This window comes from Pelodiscus sinensis, chromosome 3 (assembly GCF_052426305.1).
Source record: "Pelodiscus sinensis isolate ZL-2025 chromosome 3, ASM5242630v1, whole genome shotgun sequence".
Taxonomy (NCBI): domain Eukaryota; kingdom Metazoa; phylum Chordata; order Testudines; family Trionychidae; genus Pelodiscus; species Pelodiscus sinensis.
Window position 1 is genome coordinate 200,117,255 of NC_143054.1, and position 23,931 is coordinate 200,141,185.

Below are 23,931 nucleotides of genomic sequence, written 5' to 3' on the forward strand. Positions count from 1 at the left end.
ACACAGCGGAACGCCGGCAGGCTAGTTGTCAGCGCACAGCTGTGCCAGCTCCGGCGCAAAACAACCTACGTGGCCGACATTCGCCATTACCGTCGTCTGTGTGCGTGAGCCAGCAGCCCTCTGCCAGAGCCGGGCCTGCGTGGGACAGAGCCACGAAGGGGTTTCTCCGCACTCCGCCCAGCCAAGCAGCCTTTGCTCCTCCTTCCCGCCCTCTGGCACGCCAGCATTGCTCTGCGTAGCGGGACTGCGGGCCGGCCGCACCACACCTGGGCCCTGCTTGTGCCCAACACCGAACTGCAAAAATGCCTGCAGCAGCACCCCCACATGGAGGCAAACTCCCCCGTCAGGATTCAGTGTTTTGGGGGAGAGCGGGCGGGAGGGGATATGCTAATGAGGCCCCAGCGGCTGGGTAAAACAAAGCCCAACCCCTCCACAGGAGATACTCCCCCAAGGCTAAAGAGCCTTTCTGGTCTCCAGTTTCCACCCCCCTCCCAGGGTCTAGTGGTCTGAATTGAGACTCAAATACCCACAGCCCCTATCAACTTTTGCAGGTTCCTGTGGCAGTCTGATTCCCAAGCAGCGTCTCAGGGCAAACCCTGTGGAGCCGGAAGGGGAGCTGCCAGGAGAGAGGGGCTTTGCCTTCTGCTACGGCAGGGCTGGCCTCACACACGACAGACACTCCTAGCTGTGCTCCCCTTGCCCACTTCTTGTTTCAAAGCCCAGCCTGCTCAGACCCCAACGCCTGGCTGGCTGGGCACAAGACGCAGCTCCGTGCGTGTGATGTGCCAGGAGACTGCTATCAGGCTGCAGGCCAGTTCCAGGGAGCAACCCAAACCATCTTATGCCAGGCCTGTCTGGAGCAGACTTGGAGTAACTCAGCCACTAACGTGTCCAGGACCGACCTTGTGGCGTGAACTCGGGCCGTGGCAGACGTGCCAAAGGCAAGCAAGGGGACTCACCGGTTCCGTCAGGCTGCTGTCCTTCTCCAAGAACTGCACAACGCAGTACGCCAGCTGCAAGGAAACAGCGCCCCGTCAGAATGCCCTTTGGGCTCAGCAGACAGCAAGTGGCAAGCACACGCCAGGCAGAAGCAGACGCGCAGGCCAGATCAGACCTGCTCCACTGTGCGCCTGGCAACCTGCAGCAGCTCAAAGCCGCCGTGACGGACAGCGAATGGTGAGCTTGTCTCTGCTAGGCCACGCAGAAGAGCCCTGGGCTTTGGGAGCCTGAGTTCTGCCCTTCGTGTTGCACAGGGGCAGTCCGTGGCCACATGGTCTCACTAACAAAACTGCTGAGAGGTAGCTGAGCATCTGCGGCTGGTAGGGACCATAGCGATCATTCAGCCCGGCCTCCTGCCTAACACAGGCCACGGGGTGTCCCGGAGCAAAGCCGGGCCGATCTCTTAGAAAAACATCCCCTCTCCAGGGGCAAACTGCCGGGGAGAAGCCGGGCAGCGGGAGAGCTCTTCCTGCTCAAACGCACGGCAGGGAAGTAACAGGAAGCGAGAGCGCGTCACCCTTCAGAGCTGGGACTTGCTCACACCCGTTTCCTCACTACGGATCTTGCCTCCACACTGGTCTAAGCCAGCGTTTCCAACTGGTGCTCCGTGGAACCCCAGGGTTCTGCTAAGCGAAAGAAAGGGTCCCCCCACCCCCTCTTACAGAGACAGAGCTTTTTTGCGTCAGGACTCTTCTTTTTTTTTTTGCTTGATGAAAAGCAGCAGTGGGGTGGGTTCCCCCCCCCCCCCTTTACAAAAAAAGCGGCGGTGGGTTTTATTTATTTAGGCTCGACAAATTGCGCCGGGGCCTTTTTGGGGGGGTGGGGGGGGGCAACCCTATGGGTTCCATGGCCAAATAAAATTGGGAAACACTGGTCTAAGCACTCACGGGGGTGGGGAAGTGACCTTCAACTCCGCACACACGGGCAGCAGTGAGTAGCGGATGAGGCCCAGTGAAAGGTATTTAGGCGCTGCTGCACTCAGTATTGCAATGCCTCCCTGATTTAGGAACCTAAACCTGAAGTAGTTTAGGCACTCAGGAGGCTGCTCAGTCAGCCAGGCCCGGCAGTGCTGGGTGCAGCAGTGCCGAAAGACCCGTATGAACCTGGGCTGAAATCCCCCACTGGCTGGAGAGGAACAGGCCGTTCAAGCCAGCAGAGGTCACTGGAGCAGTCTCACGCTGTCCTGGAGCAAGAGGCAGGAGTGAAGAGGCCAGGGGCGGACAACTCAGAGCCCCGCTGGGTGTCGGGGGGCGACTGTGCGGAAGCCAGAATCCCCCCAGCAAGATTTGGGTGAGCCAAGCCTGGGGCGGCTGTAAAGAAGCCCAAGAGTTTGCAGCCTGGGGTGACTGACCTGCGGGTGGTAGACACTCAGCGATTTCACCTTGTGCAAAGGTAGCAAGACACGGATGAGGAACATCTTGTGCTCTTCCTTCAGAGGCAGCGCAAACCCGTTGATTATACTGAGGAGGAGAAAGGAGACGCGTTACGGGGTCAGGTGTTGCTGAGCATGCACCAGGGCAACCCCGGCACAAAACCAGCCCCACGCCCACACAACACACTGACACCGCCAGGAAGCACCTGGCTTCAGGGCTGCAGTCACTAGGGCCCCAGCCCTAGGGCGCTCTGCAAAGGTGCCCCGCGAGCACATTCCCAGCAAAGGAAGCCCAATCACATGCAGGGAGGGAAATCAGGGGGAGCTGGCCCTTTAAGAGGGTTGGCGCTCAGCTGCCCCCATGCCGCCCTTGGCTCCAGGAGGAGATGAACGCTGCAGTGACGTGTCAGGGCCTGCTGGGGCGTCTAACGAGATGGCTCGGGGTGAGCATCCCTGGCAGTTAATGCTTTTCAAAAGAGCAGGAGGCGGCCCTGGGAAGGAGACACGGGAGTATGGCTGACGCAACAGGGCAGAAAGCCCAGCCCTACGGAGATCTCTGGGCTGGGCTGCCACCTAGGCAGGCGGGGGCAGGTCCTTCCGGTGCTGCCCCCTGGCACGGTGAGGCAGTGACCTCTGCCCCAAAGGATAGGGAGAGCGTGAGCAGAGCCCAGCAGAGAGGTGGAGCTGGGAGAGTGGCTGGGGAAGGGAAGATGGGCCCTTGGGAAGGAAGGGCTGTGCCCAGTCTGGGGAGGAGCACTCTCTACTTGTGTGCCTGGACTCTCGCACCTTAGAAGGAACAGACTTCTGTAAATGAGCTGGAGGGCTAAGTCCGCTGGAAGGCTGAGAACAGAACCACCACCAAAGGTCCATCCAGCCCAGTGTCCTGTCTCTGAGTGGCCAATGCCAGGGGCCCCAGCGGGAACGAACAGAACAGGGAATCATCTATCCACGGTTGCCCATTCACAGCTTCTGGCAAACAGAGGCGGGGGACCCCATCCCTGCCCAGCCTGGCTCACAGCCACTGATGGACCTAACCTCCATGAATCTATCTAGCTCTTGTTTGAACCCTGTTAAAGTCCTGGTCTTCACAACGTCCTCTGGCAAGGAGTTCCACAGATAGACTGTGCAGTATGTGAAGAAATACACCCTTTTATATTTGTTTGGATCCCGCTACCTATTAATTTAATTTGGTGATCCCTAGTTTTTATGTTATGGAAACAAGTAAATAACTTTTCCTTATTTACTTTCTCCGTGTCTGTTAGGATAGAGATCTATAAAACCGTATCTCCCCTTAATCTCCTCTTCTGGAAACTGAAAAATCCCAGTTTTAGTAATCTCTCCTCATACAGTAGCCATTCCAAATCCCTAATCATGTTTGTTGCCCTTTTCTGAGCATTTTCTGGTGCCAATATATCTTTGAGCTGAGGTGACCACATCTGCAGGCAGTATTCAAGATATGCATGCACCAGGGACTTACACAGAGGCAATAGGATATTCTCTATCCCTTTTTTAAGTATTCCTAGCATTCTATTTGCTTTTTTGACTGCTGCTGGACATTGAGCAGATGTTTGCAGAGAACTATCCCCAGGGACTCCAAGATCTAACTTTGTCCCCATCATTTCATACATATAGTTGGGATTATGTTTTCCAATGTGCAGTACTTTGCATTTATCAACGTTAGAATTTATTTGCCATTTTGTTGCACAGCCACCTAATTTTGTGAGATTCTTTTGAAGCTCTTCACAGTCTGCTTTGCACATAACTATCGTAAGCAGTTTAGTCTCCTCCTGCAAATTTTGCCACCTCACTGTTTACCCCTTTTTTCAGATTATGTATGACTATCTTGAATAGTATTGATCCCGGTATGGACCCCGAGACGCCACTAGTTACCTCTCTTCATTCTGAAAATTGACCATTTATTCCTTCCCTTTGTTTCCTGTCTTTTAACCAGTTCTCAGTCCATGACAGGACCTTCCCTCTTAATCAAAGTAAGCTGGCATGGGATAAGAGCCTTTGGTGAGGGGCTTTGTCAAAGGCTCTCTTGAAATCGGAGTACACTGGAGTAGGGATGTGAGGGCGTAATCGCCTAGTCAACTACCCGATAAAACTAGGCTTATCAGGTAAAGTCAACTACCTGCATTCCCACCCCCCTTGCTGCCTCTGTTTCAGAGGCAATGCGGGGAAGGCAGGACAGAAGCCAGTGCTGGGGGGAGCCGGCAGCAGCCCCTGCCCCCCGAAGCTGCCTCTGGTAGAGGAAGCAGTGCGGGAGAGGCGGCACCACAGGCTCTGCATTTAAAATGTAGGAGGAGCCTGGCAGGCAACCCAGCTCAGTCCCGGCTCATGGCAGGCCCACACCCCGCTGCAGCGCTGCAGTTTAAAAAGCAGTAGGAGCTGGGGGGGGGGGGGGGGGGGGGGGCGCGGCAGGCTGCTCAGCTCCTACTGCCTTTTAAATCGCACCTGGTGCGAGCCGGGACTGAGCCAGGCTGCCGATCGACTCATTGATAAAAATTCTATCAACTACCCAATTAGTTAAATACCTGCCTCTTTATATCCACTGGATCCCCTCTGTCCACATGCTTCTGACCCCTCAAAGAATTCTAGAGCAGTGAGGCATGACTTCCCTTTACAGAAACCATGTTGACTTTTCCTCAAACTATGCTCATCTGTGTGTCCGACAATTCTGTGCTTTACTATAGTTTCAACCAATTTGCCCAGTACTGACATTAGGCTTACTGGTCTGTAACTGCCAGGATCACCGCTAGAGCCCTTTTTGAAAAGTGGTGTCAGATTAGCGATCTTCCCATCATTTGGTACAGAAGCTGATTGAAAGGGTAGGTTCCAAACCACAGTTATTAGTTCTGCAATTTCCCATTTGAGTTCTTTCAGATCTCCTGGGCGAATGCCGTCTGATCCTGTTAAGTGTATCAATTTGTTCCAAAACCTCCTCTAAGGACACCTTAATCCGGGACAATTCCTCAGATGTGTCACCTAAAAAGAATGGCTCAGGTTTGGGAATCTCCCTAACACTCAGCCATGAAGACCAATGCAAAATTCATTTAGATTCTCTGCAGTGACCTTATTGTCCTCAAGTGCTCCTTTAGCATCTCAATCATCCAAGGGCCCCAGTGGTTATATAGCAGCCTTCCTGCTTCTAAAGTACTTAACGAATATTTTGCTATTACTTTTTGAGTTTTTGGCTAGTTACTCTTCAAATTCCTTTTTGACCTTTCTAATTCTAGGTTTTCACTTCACTTGTCAGAGTTTCTGCTCCTTTCTAGTTTCCTCACTAGGATTTAACTTCCACTTTCTAAACGATGGCTTTTTATCTCTCACTGCTGCTGCTTTTACTTGGCCGGTAAGCCACGGTGGCACTGGTTTGGTTTTCGTATTATGTTTTGTAATTTGGGGTCTCTATTGTCTTTGAAAAGTCTCCATGCAGCTTGCAGGGATTTTACATTTGGTTCTGGACCTTTTCATTTCTGTTTAGCTAACCTCCTCGTTTTTGTGTTGTTCCCCTTTCTGAAATTCAATGCCACAGTGTTGGGCTGCTGAGGTGTTTTTCCCACCACAGGGATGTTATAATTAAATGACATTACGGTCCCTATTTCCAAGCAGTCCAGCTACAGTCACCTCTTGGACCAGATCCTGCGCTCCTCTAGGATAAATCAAGAATTGCATCTCCTCTTGAGGGCTCCAGAACCAGCTGCTCCAAGAAAGATCCAGTTAAGGCAGGGGTAGGGAACCTTTTTGGGTCGGGGCCGCTGACCCACAGAAAAATCAGTCAGGGCCACATGCAAGTTAGAAGTAAAAAAGAAAAACCAAACCCTGACTGACATGGCTCCTGATTGAGGAGGAGAAAGACTCTCCACACATTTCCCTCGCACACCAGAACCTAGAGGGGCCCAAGGCCAGTAGATCCCCCATTGCTGGGCGGGACCTCCGAGCCTCGAGGGCCGGATCCAGGCAAGCCAGGGGTTGCATCTGGCCCCCGGGCCTCAGTTTCTGACACCTTAAATCAGGGGCGGGGAACCCATCTCTACATCCTAGAAACTGAGGCAGCAGATGGACCCGACAGCAGATTGGGTAAGCTCCTGCTACACCAGACCATACACTGGGCTTGCTCGAAGCCCTGGGTCTAACGCAGCAGGGGTGACATGCCCTTACCTGCCCAAGATCTCCAGCAGCTCTGCAATCCCATTGTGATGCTCTGTTTCATAGATAAACCTGAGAAAAAGGGACGAGGATGGGAGAGGAGTCATTGCCTGGCACAGGACACAGCTCAGCAGGGAGAAGGGGAGCATCTCTGAGCACCTCCCAGTAAGAGAGGACGGAGGATTCAGGGAGAGGACGGTATTGGCCACGCCGCATGACGTGCTACACGAGGGAGGGTAAGGGATCGGCCCCAACGGAAGGGTGGGCTGCTTGGCAGCACGATGGGGGAGGAAAGCCCGACCATTTCCTACATCAGGCAGAGACTTGCTGTGCTGCCCAATCCTCACTACCCTTGTGCCACAAGGAAGTACTGTCCTCCCGTCCGGAGCCAGGACCTGACTCAGCCGCTCACTGGCGGGATCGGGAACAGAAGGAATGGGCCGGCTGGGCTTCCCCGCGCTGCTGGGCCTGGCAGAGTGGCTCACCTGTAAAATATGTTGTTGATCTGCCGCCTCACATACGCTCGCAGGCCCAGGAACTTCCCGTAAATCCGGTGCAAGATGGTCTTCAGGAAGTCTCGCTCCCTGGGATCTTCGCTGTCAAACAAATCCAGCAGCTGCGGGTGGCAGGGACGTTAGATATCGATGAACTGAATAATCGTGTAACAGCATCAAAACGTAGTGGTTACATGATTATTTGGTAGTCCTGGGAGGGGGGAGGCATGGGGGGAGGCTGGCAGCCAGCGCGCTCTTGGCCCCACTCCCGGGAAGGCCCCTGCCACCCAGCACTGCTGCCTCTGTATCGGAGGCAGCAGCAGCCCCATCCGCAGGGGGCTGACCTCGCCACAGACAGGAGCTATGCTGGAACCCCAATGAGCAGCCTCTGTCTGCAGTGAGCCTGGGCCTGCCATGGACAGAGGCTGCTCCCCCCATGCTGCTGCCTCCCCACGATCAGGCACGTTTTGCGTCGCTAGCAGCTGCTCAGGCTCCTGCAGCAGAGCCAGGCTCCTGAGTCGCAGTGCAGACGTCTGCCTCGCCTCATGCGGTTCCTCCCGCAGGCCAGCTGTAGGGCAGGGCCACCCTGGCTCCTCTCCCTGCCCCCAGGGCCCTTCTCTTGGGAACAAGAGTCTAGAGTGCTTCAAAGACAGCGACCCAGCCCTGAGCACCCCCCAGTGCTCCCCCGGCGAGGGCAGAAAGGAAGGCCGAGCTGCCTCCTACGTACCCCTCTGACAGGGCCATGGGGCCGCTTGGGCAGCGGTTTGCAGCAGGCCGGCCAAAGGCCCCTTCACACAGGCGGGGGGAGGGGCAGCTAGAACTACTTACTGACAATACAAACTTCTGGTCAATGTATTTCTTGGCTACATTTGGCTGAAAGTCGGGCGACTCCAGGAACCGCAGGAAGAATTCATACACCAGCTGTGGAGAGCAAGGGTTGGGTTTTTTGAAACAAGCTTTACTTAATTCCTCATGTTTTACGCCCGCCAGCCATGTTCCTTTTCCCACGCGATCTGTAAAAGGCTAAAGATGCACCAGGCGGCTTGCTACAGCTGGAGCCACCGGTGCGAATGTGCCAGGGAACAATTCACCGTTTAATGTGCTCACAGGGGAGACGTTTTCCGAGCCCGAGCCCAAGCCCCGCCCCTACGCACACTGCACCAACGGGTGATTACCCCACACGGTTACAAAACTGCGAGCTCACTTCAGCTTCCAGCCACTGGCTCGTCTCCCGCCGGTGTCTGCTAGTTCAAACAGCCCTCTGCTAAGAGATAGCATCTCTGTGCGTGGGCACTTGCAGAACCTGATCTGATCAAGTGCTCTGAGCCGGCTCTCGGTGCTGTTACTGGGTGACTTTTTATTGCTGCTTCCACGACCCTTTCCCCAGCTTCCCGTCGGCAGCCGTGTCCACGCCCGAGGAACTCTGGCGTGGTGGGCACCATGAAAAGTCTGTGCTCCCGCCTCTCTCCTGAAGGGTTTGTCCCACTCGGCTTGGCTCAGAATGATTTTTGGCCGTGGAAGCGTTAAGTCAGCGGGCGGGTGTCCAGCACAGCTCTCATGGGACCGAGGGGCCCACCCAGTGAGGAGGCCTGAGCCACCTGGGGAGGCAGCAGCAGTGCTGGCTCCCCTCCCTCAAGGGAGCAGCCTCTCACCCTCCTGGGCCAGAGGGATGGAAGCAGGGGCCCAGGGCTTCTGAGAGAGGAAAAAAATAAAGGGGGGATTCCCAAGGGTGCCAGACCGGCTACACTCCTTGAGCGAGCCATTCGTTCCCAGCCCACGCCAGCACAAGGTGGCACTTGCTCCCAGCAGGCTGCCGAATCCAAGGCCTCGCTTCCTAAGCTGACCCCCCCACCCCAGGAAAAGGAGGGTAAAAGTATCTGCAGGGAGAGGGAAAGCCCAGTCCCCCCCTCCCACTCCTGCCTCTCGCGTCTATCCCCTGGCCAGGTGGCGTCCTGCTGCACTGAGGCGCCATGCCCTGGAGAGGAGGCTGGCAGCCTCTCTCTTACCTGGAGGTGCGGCCAGGCAGCTTCCAGGGTGGGTTCGTCCTCCTCGGGGTCAAACTCCGCTCCCGTTGGGTTGGACGAGGGGGGCAGAGTCCGGAAGAGGTTCACTGAAAACTGAGGTGAGCGAGAAGGCGGATGGGTGATCCTTCCATGCCGTCCCTTAGGTCACCGACACGGGCATTCCCCCAGGGCCCAGTGCCCCGCCGGAGGCCAATGAGTTACAGCTTCCGGGCTGACCCCCGACCCCTCCAGCGCTGCGTGTGCTGCGCACAAACACCCTTGGCTGCTCTGTGCCCACCTGGTCCCCATCCTCCGAGCACACCCACCAGTCACTCTCTGCATGGCTAGGGAGGGTCCAAAGGGGTCAGGGTGCCATGTTTCCCCCAACCAAGTTACTCTTCCTCTCTCCAGCTGCCCACGATTACGCCCCTCGCTACTTCCAATGCCCAGGCATGCAGACAGAAGCCTCTGGCACCTGCTGAGGGGCGCCCACTGAAAACCGGCCACGCTCCTACCATGATGACCGCTTCCGGGTAGATGGCCTCGGTGACGACGTCCCGGTTGTGCGTGATGTACTCCACCATCTCATTGAGACCCGCTCGCTTCACCTCCTTGAACTTCAGGTCGCTGAGCGGGTCGGAGATGAAGTCGAAGAGGACGCAGCATTGTCGCAGCTTCTGTATGAAGAGCTCCTCTCGCTCGTGGAGGGGAGCATCTGGCAGGGACAGCGGAGCAGGGAAAAGTTTCGAGCGCCTCCCTACACTGCGTACGCAGCCCCCATTGCTGCCAGCCCCAAGGGCCCCGGCGTGCACGATGCCGATCCTCCCGGGGGCAGGGCTCTTCCCGCTCTACACACGGGGAACTAAGGCTCCGACTCAGAAGCCCTTGTCTGCACTGGAAAGGGTTACCCCTTATACAGATCTAGTTATTCTAACGCCCCCCCCCCCACGTTCTGGGATACAAGTGGCTTCCCCAGCAACACTAGTTCAGCCAAGAAGAACCTGTTACGCTGGAGGAAGAGCGTCCACATGCGGGGCTCATTTAGCACAGCCTGCGTAGCTGTCACCTCCTCTTCGCTGTGTCTACACCCCCATGGCGGCATGCAACTCGAGTAGCCACCGCAAGCTCGCTGTACTCTAGCTGGCTGTGGGACCGGCGCAGTGTGGGCCAGCCCCATGGCAAACTACCAGCGTTCTGGCAGGCTGAAGCGTGTGCTGCCACCACTTCCCCACGCCAGCCAGAGGAAAGCCAACTCAAGATGTTCGCTGGAGCTGCAATCGTCCTGTGGGATTGCAACAGACCCGCCTGGGACAGCGCCCTCCCGCAGGGAGAGCCGAGCCTGTTGCAGGTCAGGGCCCCACCTCTAACCTGCCTCTGCGTTCTGGGAACGTGTGACTTGTGGCTGCGAGCAGGAAAGGGAGGCAGGTCCCTGCTCCCCCAGAAGCAGCAAGATCTAAAGAGGCCAACAGCCCACCGGGGGGCAAAGGGTGCGCAAGGGAAGGCCACTGTGGTCTGGCTGGGATCTCCACGGGTTCCCAGGCGAGAGGGGGCTGAAAGCAGGAGAGCGGCCTGGAGGACAAACGAAGTAGGATGTGGAGGACACTGGTGCTGCATGGGGTTCCAGGTTGAGCAGGACCCAGACTCTCCTACCCCCTGGCTGCATCACCTTTGGAGGGGGGAAGGCAGACAGCCCCACAGTCAAAGGGAGGAGCTCTGTAACCCTCTAGCACCAAGGGGAGGTGCTCTGGAACTCGAGGGAGAAGCCTGCGGGCACACGCTGGCACTGGAGAGCTGTGGCCGGACCTGCTGCACTCCTGTCCCGCCGGGAGAACACTCCGGGGGCTCCCTCTGCTTACTGGGCAAGGGGGGGGGGGCGAGGCTCTTGCTTTGCCTGCAGGGCTCAGCTCCCACCTCACACACCGCTCAGGACTGTCATCGTGTGCTTGCAGCTCCCGTCTGTCTATACGCTTGTGTGATCTCCGGGGCAGGGGCCGTCTCTGTTCTTAGCCGGCAGAGTGCCTCACGCGGGGGGGCCTAGGCCCTAGGGTAACCAACCACCCGCTACTCTGCCACCAGAGGGGACAGGAGCAGCACGAGGACACTGTGATATCAGTGCAGCCAGTCAGCAATGGGCCAGGAACACTTCCCCAGGCCTCTGGAGCGCCTCACTGGGGGCTCTTGGCCCCAAAGGGTTGAGGAAGGGGAAGCTGCTTTCACGGCGGTACCGTGGGCACCAAGGCTAGCACAACTGTAGCTGGGCTGACTCCAACGTGACCTCCGACCTGTGCCGGTTCTGCTCTGAGCCACACAGAGCTGAGACGTCAGACGCGCCCTCCCCACCCCCACCTGCCGGGCCCTTACCTTTGAGGGCAGGGAGTTTCTGCAGTTCCCGGTTTTTGCTCAGGTTGAAGCGGGAGGAGCTGTGCCGTCGCTCCTTCTTTACAATCTGGGGCCCTCCAGAATACTTGATCTTATTCAGCTGCGTGGGCGGAGGGGTGCTGTTACTGGGACGCTTATTTGAGGTCGGTGGCGGCTGCTGCTGCTGCTGCTGGACCTGACAGGGGAGACCAAGGAGAGACTAGGACAACCCAGAATCCCAGGTCTCGGCACTAGTAACCTGAGAGGCAAGCATGTGACAGGCTGGAGTTTCGCAGGTTACCTACCACAACTAGACACCGTCTCTTCTTGCACTGAAGAAATCATGACGCGGTTCTTTCGGGAAAAAAAACCCTTTTCAAAAGAACCCGTACTCTAGACTGCGGGTTCACTTTCCAAATATCCTTTTTCGAAACAGCGATCGGACACAAATATGCAAATGAAGCGCAGGATATTTAAATCCCACTTCATTTGCACTTTCGATTGGGCTCATTTACAACCCTCTTTCGAAAGAGGGATGTAGTCTAGACGAGCCCTAAGTGGAGCGCTTTGCATTTGTCCTTATTAAACTGCATCCTATTGACCTCAGACCATTTCTCCAGTTTGTCCAGATCATTTTAAATTCTGACCCTGTCCTCCAAAGCACTCGCAACCCCTCCCAGCCTGGTGGTATCTGCTAACTGAATAATCATGCTCTCTGTGCCATCATCTAAATCATCGATGCAGATATTGAACAGAACCGGTCCCAAACCAGACCCCTGTGGAACCCCACTTGTTATGCCCTTCCAGCATGTCTGTGAACCATTAACAACTACCATATTTTAGCAAATATACCCCACGTTTTTTCCGAACTGAGTAAAAAAAATCGTGTATACCCCACGCACGAGTATAACCCGCAAGGTATACAAGACTTTTATTTCAAAGCGTGCCAGGGTATATTAGCTAATTTACGGTGCTGGGGGGGAGGGGATTAGCCAGCCTAAACGCCCCGGTTCCTGTGCAGCTGCCAGCCTCCAGGCGGGGGAGCGCTCATACCCTGGTTCCTGCGGCTGTGCATGAACCAAGAGATGAGCGCTCCCCCGCCTCTTCCTGCGGCTGCGCAGGAACCAGGGGGATGAACGCTCCCCCGCCAGGAGGCTGCGCAGGAACTCACCAGGTGAGTAAAAAAAATATTGTATACCCCGCACCCAAGTATACCTCACGGGGGGAGGGGAGGGAAGCGGGGTTTGTAAAAGCACATATAACCCGTGGGTTATACGCGCTAAAATACGGTACTGTCTGAGAACAGGTATCCAGGTAGTTATGCACTTGCCTTATAGTAGCCCCATCGAGGTTGCGTTTCCCTAGTTTATAGGTAAGAAGGTCATGTGAGACTGTGTCCAAGGCCCTGCTACAGTCCAGGTACCCCCCATCCACCGCTCTTCCCTTATCCACAAGGCCTGACATCCCCCCAAGAAGTCTCGTGTCAGGATGAGGCTCTCCGTGGGCTTTGATTTAACCCCGACCCGAACCTCGGGGTCTTGCTAGGCCTGTCAAACCCCAATGAAGCAGATCACTGGGTCAACGTTGTGTCCAACTGGTTCGCCCCTTACACAGAGTGGGCGGGAAGGGGTCGCGCCAGCCCCCACCTGGCCCGTGGTGCTGCTCGTGATGGGCTGGGCTCGCCGCTGACAGGGGCTACTCCGCAGCTGGGCTGGAGAACCCCCTTCCCCCTGCTGCAGCCCCATGGGTTAACCGTAACTGGGGAGCATCCCCTGGAAGGGCGCAAGGGCGATGCTGATCAGGTAACTCCTTAACCATCCATATCCCTAACCCTCGGGCAGGCTGCACAGCTGGGGAGGGGCTTGCTCACCCCCTTGCCTCCCCTCCCCACCCCCGCCCTGACTGGCCCCAGCCATGGGGAGCCAGCAGGAGGGAGGGCACAGACAGGGGCTGGCCCCTGCAGAATGGCAGGGCTCCACTTGGGGGGCGCCAAACAATTCTACCCCAGGGACAGGGGGGTGTCAGGGTGGGGCTCTGCGTGAGGAGTGGGGGAAGTCGGGAGGGGAGAAGGCAGGGAGGGTGCCCTGCATGGGGAGTAGGGGCAGGTGAGGGTGGCAGGAATAGAAAGGGAGCCCGCTGGGAGCTCTGCATGGGGATCAGAGGGGTCAGGGATAGAAGGGGTGGATTAGTGTTCCGCATTGGGAGCTGGAGGCACATTGGGGGCCCGGAATAGAAGGGGGTGGGGTGGGTGCCCTGCACAGGGAGCTACAGGGATGTCCAAGGCAGGGGGGAGGGAGGAAGACAGGGCTGGAAGGTGGGTGCCCTGCACAGGGAGCTGGGGAGTATGCGGGAGGGCGGGGGGGAGGAGAACAGGGTTGGAAGGTGGGTGTCCTGAACAAGGAGCTGGGGAAACGTCGGTGGGAGGGAGGGTCAGGGCTGACAGGCGGGTGCCATACACGGGGAGCTGGGAGTTCAGGGGCTCAGGGCCGGAAGGCGGGTACCCTGGACAGGGAGCTGGGGGACGTCGGGGAGGGGGTCAGGGCCGGAAGGCGGGTGCCCTGCACGGGGAGCAATAGGACCACCTAGGTCCAGGCTGGCAGGAGGGGTCCTGACTCTCCCCATGGGGAACGCTGCTCTGAGCGCACTCCAGTTCCCCCTTTCTCCCTGGCCCAATCCAGGCACTGCAGTGGCCACTCCAGGGTCTCCCCCTTCTCCTGCAGCAGCCACGAAGCCGAGGCCAGCCTGAGCCCTCAGCCTGGCTCCGGCAGCGCCCGCTCCGGGGAGGAGACACCATGCAGGGCGAGTGGAGGACAGCTGTGTGGCTGAGCACCTCCCTGGCAACGTGGGCAGCCAAACAAGCTCCCTGCACAAGACACAAGTGAGGCAGTAGCCCCTAGACTGCTGGGCCAGCCCGGGCTCCCTGTAGTTCGAGCACTGCTCCCGAGCGCATCCCACCAGCCCCTCCAGCCCAGTCTGCCGTAGCTGCAGCACCCACTCAAAGCAGAGCTCCCTTATTTGTACGCCAGCACCTCCAACGGGCCCAGTGCACGGGGTGTGTCCAGGCACGTCCCGGGACAGCAGCCTGCCGCAGCACTCGCAGCCTAGGGGCCTGCCTCTTGTGCCTTGTCAGAGAGGGGAAAGAGCTTTCTGTGCAATCAGCAGCCATCGCCCCAGCCACTGCCAGAGCCCGGCCTGCAGGACAGCACATGGAGCGCCTGAGAACAGGCCGTGAAGGAGCCGCCGCAGAGGTGGCAGAGCGCGGCCGGGGTGCCCAGGCGAATGCTCCAGGGAGCAGTGCAGAGAGGTACAGAGGGTAGCCGAGAGAGGAGAGAGGAGACCCCGTTCCCACTGCTGAGCCTGAGGGAGGGCACAAAGGGGCAGACAGGCAGGCAGGCAAGATGCCGGAGAGAATGGGAGCAGGGCCCAGGCCCAAGCCCGGGCAGAGCTGTGCAGAACAGGAAGAAGGGAGGCCACGTGAGCCATGTGAGCCGAGGTGGAAGCAGTGGCTGTAGATGGAGTGGGAGCTGGCCAGAGCACAGAGGCACAAATGACCAGGGCGGAGAGATCCCCGGGGGGGCTGGCAAGCCAGAAAGGGGGGGGTTGGGGCTGAGCAGGGAGAGGAGAGCAGGGCAGCAGGGGAGTGCTGAGCGGTGGAGAAGGACAATGGGAGCGGAGAAGAGCTGCAGCCGGATATCAAGAGAGACATGTGATGCCAGGCTGAACTGAGGCTGATCTGAGAGCTGTCAGGGCAGCGGCAGTAATTGACGCCCCCAGAGCTGATGAAGTCATGGGAACGGCGTGCGGAAGGCAGACACACACGGTGACGTGAGGGAGCCAATGGAGACCCTGAACGAACGGCACAGGCAGGACTCAAGCTGCAATCCCCAGACGCCTGCAGCAGAGAGGGGGAGGAGGGGGCAGGGAGAGGCAAACGGGCCAAAGGAAGGTTGGAGACCAGGGCACGCCCGACTGCTTGCAAAGACGAACCCCCCGCGAGGGAGCAGCGGGCGTGGGAGCAGCAGGAGGCGTGCCAGGCAGAACAAGGAGGACCACAGATGGTCTCGACCCTGGAAGCACTCTGTGGGAGGCAGGGCAAGAAACACTACTTCCAGAGACACCTGAAACCCACGGGCCCACCCTTCTCTCGTGGACAGGCACCGGGCGCTACCTGCGCAAACAGGCTGCTTACAAACAGGTCTCGTTCAGATCTGAGAAGGGCCCCGCTCCTGCCTCTCCTGCAGAGGGAGGGAGGCGTTGGGCCAGGCTTTACGCTCGGGGAGGCAAAAAGCAGCAAAGCGTTGCTGGCTAGAGAAAAAGCCAACCGAGGCCTCCCGTCACCCCCCTGAACTCCCCTCTGCACAGGTGGGGCTCTGTGCAGCGCAGGCTGCGGCTGGGGGGCGCGAGAAGTCTGCAGTTCTGCCTTCACGTGGCCAGGCTCTGAAAAGCTTTAGGGGAAACTGCAGCAATAAGGCCTCCGGCCCCGGGCTGATTTCTGACTCTCAGCAGCCCCGTCCCACGCTGGGTTTGCTGGCAGAGCCAGCCCATCAGGGCCCCTCCACCCACTCCTGCCTGGGCCAGGTGAGGTGGGAGATGCAAACTTAGAAAATGACTCACTGCATTTTCTACTGACGTCTCCAGCCTCGAAAACGCAGCAGGCACAGGGGGCTGGCTGAAGCTGAGAGCTCGTCACTTACTGCCCGGAGAGGTCCACCTTGCCAAGCCTTCTCTGCAGGTGCACACAGCTCAGCCGCAGGCTGGCTCTGAGAAGAATGAGGCCGGGCACTCCTCTAGCCAGATAAGACAGACTTAGACCCTCCCCTTCAGGGCTGCTAGGCTACTGCCCGCTGCTTTAAAAATGCAGGTCAACATGAGACTCACAGGGCATGTGGGAGCGGCCGCTTCCCTTCTCCTCCCAGAACAGTCTCCGCACTCCGGCCCAGAGGCTGTGCCAGCCACAACCAAAGCTACGCTCATGGTCTCCACGCTCAGACCCTCCCTTCTTTTCAGGGACTTCTCTATGTCCCAAGCCCTCCACCTACTCTTCGCCCTGGACTCCCACAGCCCAAGTGTCACTCTCCCACCCAGACCTTTGAGGTGAGGGGCAGCTCCTCCTCTCTGCTTCCCACCTACCCCACCCACGCCAGCCGGTGGCTGAGGGCTCTCCGCACTGCCCGTGGCGTGCAACCCTGCCTTACTGCTGCTGCAAGTGCCAACGCTCACACTTTCCAGCCCAGATTTGCCGTTGGCCCCTCCTTCACGGCCTCTCCTCCAGCCCTAGGAGCTGACATCTCCTGCCCCTACTGACACGCACCTCCCCAGCCCTGGCGCACCCTTTGCCAATCAGCTGCACTTTCCGGGGCCTGCAGTACCGAGTCCCGTAAAAATGCCTATGCAGTGCATGAGACAGCAACTCCCACAGCAACAGGCAAGCCCCTGGCTCCCAAGAGCTGGGGATCTCCCCCCTGCCCTCTCCTGAGCCGCAGAGTTAATGTCTCCTCCCTCCTAAGGTGCTGGCAAACCTCCCTCCCTCTTCCAGGCCATTAACTCTTCCACCCACCCGCGCTTCACCTGCCCCTCCCAGACTCTGGCTAGAGATGAGTAACTCTCCACCTCCTCCTCCCATCTCATATTAATCATTAGCAGCGGCATCTCCTGCTCATAGATCTACGCTGACGCCTTCTACCTTCTCCCATTATCAGCCAGTCCCTTAAGGAAACCGCTTCTCCTGAGGCCCTCTTCTCTGCTATCTCCCCAGATTTACTCCTGCGACTCCTGCCGCTCATCACTTCTCTTTATGGGCAACGTAGGCACCTTAAAAATCCTTTTGCCTGTGCCACTAAGTACTGCTGCTGCTTGACCTTTGATGCTTTCCTCTTCGTTCAGTGACCTCCTGGCCAGGTAGAAAGGAATGCATTCTCCCCCCCCCCCACTCCCATCACTGACATTGGTGAATGTTTTGAAGGGCTGGTGGGTAGATCTACTAAAATTCACAGGGGGAAGTCCTGGTCTGCAGCATCTCTGTCAACGTCTGCCAGAGCTGGGCTTTTCTATGGAGAGCCTTAGCCTGATGGGAAAATCTTTGTTCCACATGCAGAACCTGAAATTCTGTTCGGGAGGCAAGTTTGGCTGCAAGTCACCTGCTTCTTCCTGCAATGCGGTGGGAGGTCACAGGGAGGCCAGGAGCAGCAGGGCTGCCCTCTTGCTCTATGCTGTCCTCATTTAAATGTCTACGGATCCCTTCAAAACAGGAAACACCCCCCCCCCCAAAAAAAAACCACCAACCCACAAGAGGAAACTAAACTTCTCTTAAAGAAAGCACCTAACCAGCCTTACCTATCTCAAAGCAATCACGGACAAACTATGAAAAGCCCTGTTAGTAGGGCAACACGCGAATCCACCCACATCTTCCCATCCACACATGCATGGACACTTCACTAACCCAAACCCCCTTTTCCCTTCCACAAGAAGGATCTCCCGCAATGCACACCTCTCCTTCTGTTCACTGCCTAACCCATCCTCCAAATATTCAGGCAGTAACAACGCGTGAGGGACGGCTGACTTGCCAGCATGTCTGCTGACAGCTCGGTCTAAATGTTTCTGAGCGTTACGATTAGTCACTTTCTTCCCTGGAAGAATGAAGTAATTTGATCCAAATTAAGAAAAGAATGACGATCTGTCAAGAGCCAAGTACTCAGCCGTGCCTTACCCAGGCAGCCTGCCTCCAAGGGTGAGAGTGCACAAGGGGAAGAACGGTTCAACGGAGCCTTACAGGTAACCCTGATGAGACAGAGGAAGAAGAAACGCAAGGGAGGAACCAACTTGCTTCTCCCTCCTCCTTGCCTTATTACCAGGGAGAGCTGGGTATTTGTGGGGGGCTGTTTTTAAATTATTCTAGGGCTCTTCTACAGTCATAGGAACCATCATTCATTTGCCTTTTGGGTCTCCAAAGGAAGCTTGTGAGCAATGCTATTTATACCCTCCTACTGCATCGCTTGGTCCTAAGAACGCAGCCCTGCGGGGGAACTGTCCAGCATTCATTCGGTAACTTCGGATTGTTGTTGGCCACCTTTGTGTTAGAACACAGGAGACTTGCGTTCTTCTGTGAAGTGCTGAGGGATCCAAGGAGCAAGGCTGCTGTGCAAGAGACAATGCTGACCTCCCACGGCTTGCCTCCTTCTAGCCGGGGGAACGATGGAGGGAAATTGTTTTTAAAACGGTACCCACGCAAAAAGGGGAAAACCCAGCCAGGGAAAGAAGTGGGGAGCAACCAGCTGAGACTAAAATGGACAGGAGCACGCAGATCACTAAACAGGAGTCCCCAAGGCAAAAAGCTCTCACTTCAGAGTCTGTTTTGAATACACCTCGGTTTAGGCATAAGCTTTAACACTATCTTCAGAAGGGGCCACGACTGTCACTAGAGATGTGGCTTGACCTCTTTACACATTGAATATGTTAATCTGTCGGGGGGGAGGGGCTTCTAAATCAATATTCTGTTTTGATTACACACAGTCCCACTGAATTGCTGACTTTTTACCCTTCCTCCTCTCGCTAAATTTAAACAAGTCAACAACCTCTAATTCCCACGTTCGAGTCATAGTGCGACATTCCAATTAACCAAGAACAGCACCTAGCACACAAGACTTCTCATCGGACTGTGCTAGACTGACATGGAAATGAGGAGAGTCTTGTCTGAAAAACCAAGTTACTGGAAAAAAAATAAGCAGGCCTTCTCAGCTAGAGAGTAAAATGCTTTCCAGAGGTTGGACCTATCTCCAGAGTCCAAGACAACCACCTTCCTAAAACATTCATACATGCCAGGGTTCCTGCCAATTCTGGAAAAACTGGGTGTTAATATGCAACATTATTTGTTATAGCAAGTTACCCTTTGTTGACACTATTCTGGATGTGTCTATCTTGGCAGCACGAGCGCCCAGGGCAAAGAACGCTCCGAGTAGCACTTTTAATATAGAATGTGTGTTAGCATATGTTAGACCTTCTCTGGCTGACAGTTAGGGTGTTACAATAGTGAGAAATTCACTTCCTCTAGTACCTTCTCCGTATCACTCAAATCCATCACTATTCTCCCTGTGCTTAATTTAACTCAGATGTCAATTAGACTCGTCTTGTGCGCGCCTCCCTCTCCCAAGCGAATGGCACGAATGCGACCACGCCAGCAACAACAGTTTGGGCCATACCAAGGAAACTTCTGTTCCAGTCACACTTCCTTCTTACTGCTAGTTTTGTGTCTCTCCTCTCCATTGTCCTTGCTTTCAGGCCAGGCTTCACTGTATTCAAGTCCATCCTTACAGGTGGCTCTGGAATATCTGAGCTCCCCTTCAAGTCTATTTCTATGGAGGGCCACAAGATTCTGTTCTCACCCTCTGTCTTTTTCAACTACCTTCCCGCTGTAGTCAGCCTCTATCTTTGACCGCAAGTACCACGTTATAGGATTCCATAATTGGCTGCTTCCGAGACCTTATTCAGCAGAGCTGTGGGAGACCATTTGAACAAGAGATGCCATACGAGAGAGGAGTTGCACAGGTGTGATGCTTTGCAAGATGAATGCTTACCTCCTCTGAATTCTCTGACCCGCCATCCTTACCACCACCACCACCACCGCTGCTGGGCTTTGTGGTGCTTTTAGCAGACTTTGGAGGCTCCTAGAACAACAAGGAGAGGGCACATTCATTGGCCTGTTCAGTGAGACATGCGTTTCCGTGAGTTTGGCCATAGTGCCCTGCTGTTCAGGCCACAGGGGTGTGAATAGCAGTGCTTTGCACACCAAAGGGCTACTCTGTAAACTCCCTGCATGGACACTGAGGGCACAAACTAAAAGGTTCCTACTTCACGTTAAGATAGCCCTCTTCAAACAGGGCTAAGTTAATGCAAACTAGGAACCTTGTAATTTGCTCGCACTGCAGCCACACGGGATGCTATCTCCCCTCATCCCCCGTCCCAACCGCAGGGTGTATCTGCTTCAGTTTTTCATTAACTGTCACAGATGCCACCCCAGCGATAAATCCATGATCTATGCCTCTTGCAACGGGGTTCCCAGAGACACCACCTCCTACTCACAATGGAGAACACGCCTCCTAATTAAGATTGGGGCATCCCAAATGTCCAACTACTACATACATCTTTTCCCAGGCAATCTGACTCGACAACCCACCCCCTGCAGTATGGGAAGCTGTCAACATCCCAAACAGAACCAGGTTACATGAGTGTGTCGTCCACTGACACACTCTTGAAGGTGCACTCAGTGGCCCTGTACGTGGCCCACCGCAGATGGGTAATGCAATGCCAAGAGAGGAGCGCAGCTGGGGAATTCGTTTTGCTAGTTACAGCACAAACATTCTTGATGCTACATGTGGCTAAGACACCAGGCCCACAAGAGGGCATCCAACAGCAAAAAAGGTGCAAAGAATTAGGCAACACAAGAGTCACAAAGGGGCTGCAATTAAGCCATGAACACCCCAGACACAATGGGAAGGGAGGGTCCTGAAGAGTGAGTGTGGGGGAAGAAACAGAGCAAGGGGGAGGGACAGGAAAAGAAGTGGGAGAGCTGGGATTGGAGAGACGTGGGAGGAAGGTGAAGTAGAGGAGAGAAGCCAGACGAACAACAGATGTGCAGCAGCCAGGAACGCGAGTGCAGCATGCTGCCTGCAAGACACCTGTATCTCATGCATGGACAGTATTTTCACTGTGCATAGCCAGTGCATGGCAGTACAGCTGTGCCGTGGTGTCATAGTGACACATGCACCAGATGTGCACAGGCCCCAGCAGCATGTCACACGAGGGTTCCTGTACCATGACTGTGCAGGTGATACGAGCCCGAGTCGTGGCAACGTGCACTAACCACATCCCGCTGGCTCATGCCCTCGCCATGGCACTGCATGCAATGCTGCAGCCCAGCCAGCGCCTGAGTCGTGTCACCACTAACATGCCCCGTGCAGGGATCGCACCGTGCCCCTGGAACCGTCTTTTTGTGCCAGACGTGCCTGGGCAGTGTCACAGTTCACACGCAGGCGCGGATTTATACCTGGGCTGCCTCATGCCCATCCTAGGGCACTATGCTCTAGAACAGCTCCCCTCTGCACGCCCACCTCTCCCTCCTTACTTACCCCCTACTGGGCCACACTGTGCAACCCACTGCCCCACGGCACCTTCTTACTTAACCCCTAAGCCGCCTGCAACATAGGACCCACTGCCCCACGCCCCCTTCTTACTTAACCCCTAAGCCACCTGCAACATAGGACCCACTGCTCCACGCCTGCCCGCCCCACACCACCTTCTTACTTAACCCCTAAGCCGCCTGCAACATAGGACCCACTGCCCCACGCCCCCTTCTTACTTAACCCCTAAGCCACCTGCAACATAGGACCCACTGCCCCACGCCCCCTTCTTACTTAACCCCTAAGCCGCCTGCAACATAGGACCCACTGCCTCACGCCTGCCCGCCCCACACCACCTTCTTACTTAACCCCTAAGCCGCCTGCAACATAGGACCCACTGCCCCACGCCCCCTTCTTACTTAACCCCTAAGCCGCCTGCAACACAGGACCCACTGCCCCACGCCCGCCCGCCCCACACCACCTTCTTACTTAACCCCTAAGCCGCCTGCAACACAGGACCCACTGCCCCACGCCACCTTCTTACTTAATCCCTAAGCCGCCTGCAACACAGGACCCACTGCCCCACACCACCTTCTTACTTAACCCCTAAGCCGCCTGCAACACAGGACCCACTGCCCCACGCCACCTTCTTACTTAATCCCTAAGCCGCCTGCAACACAGGACCCACTGCCCCACGCCCCCTTCTTACTTAATCCCTAAGCCGCCTGCAACACAGGACCCACTGCCCCACACCACCTTCTTACTTAACCCCTAAGCCGCCTGCAACACAGGACCCACTGCCCCACGCCCCCTTCTTACTTAACCCCTAAGCCGCCTGCAACATAGGACCCACTGCCCCACGCCCCCTTCTTACTTAACCCCTAAGCCGCCTGCAACACAGGACCCACTGCCCCACGCCCGCCCGCCCCACACCACCTTCTTACTTAACCCCTAAGCCACCTGCAGCATAGGACCCACTGCCCCACGCCATCTTCTTACTTAATCCCTAAGCCGCCTGCAACATAGGACCCACTGCCCCACGCCCCCTTCTTACTTAACCCCTAAGCCGCCTGCAACACAGGACCCACTGCCCCACGCCCCCTTCTTACTTAACCCCTAAGCCGCCTGCAACACAGGACCCACTGCCCCACGCCCGCCCGCCCCACACCACCTCCTTACTTAACCCCTAAGCCGCCTGCAACACAGGACCCACTGCCCCACGCCCCCTTCTTACTTAACCCCTAAGCCGCCTGCAACATAGGACCCACTGCCCCACGCCCCCTTCTTACTTAACCCCTAAGCCGCCTGCAACACAGGACCCACTGCCCCACGCCCCCTTCTTACTTAACCCCTAAGCCGCCTGCAACACAGGACCCACTGCCCCACGCCCCCTTCTTACTTAACCCCTAAGCCGCCTGCAACACAGGACCCACTGCCCCACGCCCGCCCGCCCCACACCACCTCCTTACTTAACCCCTAAGCCGCCTGCAACACAGGACCCACTGCCCCACGCCCCCTTCTTACTTAACCCCTAAGCCGCCTGCAACATAGGACCCACTGCCCCACGCCCCCTTCTTACTTAACCCCTAAGCCGCCTGCAACACAGGACCCACTGCCCCACGCCCGCCCGCCCCACACCACCTTCTTACTTAACCCCTAAGCCACCTGCAGCATAGGACCCACTGCCCCACGCCCGCCCGCCCCACACCACCTTCTTACTTAACCCCTAAGCCACCTGCACCATAGGACCCACTGCCCCACGCCCCCTTCTTACTTAACCCCTAAGCCGCCTGCAACATAGGACCCACTGCCCCACGCCCCCTTCTTACTTAACCCCTAAGCCGCCTGCAACACAGGACCCACTGCCCCACGCCCCCTTCTTACTTAACCCCTAAGCCGCCTGCAGCACAGGACCCACTGCCCCACAGCCTCGTTTGCCCCGCCCCACACCCAACTCGCTCTTTTCACCCTCCCCCCCACAGACCCTTGGCCCCCCCGTGCCCCAGCCCCATAGACCCACTGCCCCGCCCCCCTCCTGCCCCACAGCTCCTGCCCCACAGCCTGTTTCGCCCCCTAGCGCCCCGCCCCCCTCCTGCCCCACAGACCCACTGCCCCGCCCCCCTCCTGCCCCACAGCCTGTTTCGCCCCCTAGCGCCCCGCCCCACACCCATCCTGGCCCCGCCCCTGCCCCTTTGTCCCCGGCCCCACACACGGCCCCCCCGCAGCCCGGCCCCGCCCCTGTGCCGGCGGGAGGCCCCAGGCGGCCGCGCTGCCCCGGCCCCACCTTCTCCTTCTTCTGCTTGTAGGGCATCCCGGCTCCGCTCGGCCCGCTCGCCGCCGCCGCCTCAGCCGGGCCCAGCCGCCTCCCCGGCCCAAACCTGCCTAGCAACAGCTTCGCCGCCCGCACGCCATTGGCCAGCGCCGCCGGCACGGAATTTCCT

General features: G+C 57.1%; 1 protein-coding gene across 3 annotated transcripts in view; it reads right to left on the minus strand.

Annotated features, from left to right (window-relative positions):
• PPP2R5D (protein phosphatase 2 regulatory subunit B'delta) overlaps positions 1-23,931 on the minus strand; it is a 40,750-nt gene extending 16,819 nt beyond the window's left edge. Inside the window, exons 1-10 of one of the 3 annotated variants that reach the window (XM_075925906.2) lie at positions 23,775-23,931; positions 19,949-20,038; positions 11,382-11,574; positions 9,536-9,735; positions 9,024-9,134; positions 7,846-7,938; positions 7,009-7,139; positions 6,536-6,595; positions 2,351-2,459; positions 960-1,013 (exon numbers count right to left, since the gene is read on the minus strand). In XM_075925906.2, the coding sequence (XP_075782021.1) occupies positions 960-1,013; positions 2,351-2,459; positions 6,536-6,595; positions 7,009-7,139; positions 7,846-7,938; positions 9,024-9,134; positions 9,536-9,735; positions 11,382-11,574; positions 19,949-20,038; positions 23,775-23,801 (1,068 nt within the window). In that variant the 5' untranslated portion in view covers positions 23,802-23,931. Of the gene's footprint in view, positions 1-959; positions 1,014-2,350; positions 2,460-6,535; positions 6,596-7,008; positions 7,140-7,845; positions 7,939-9,023; positions 9,135-9,535; positions 9,736-11,381; positions 11,575-19,948; positions 20,039-21,234; positions 21,392-23,774 lie in introns of those variants that run through there. The other 2 variants (XM_075925905.2, XM_075925907.2) reach the window with 2 other exon arrangements.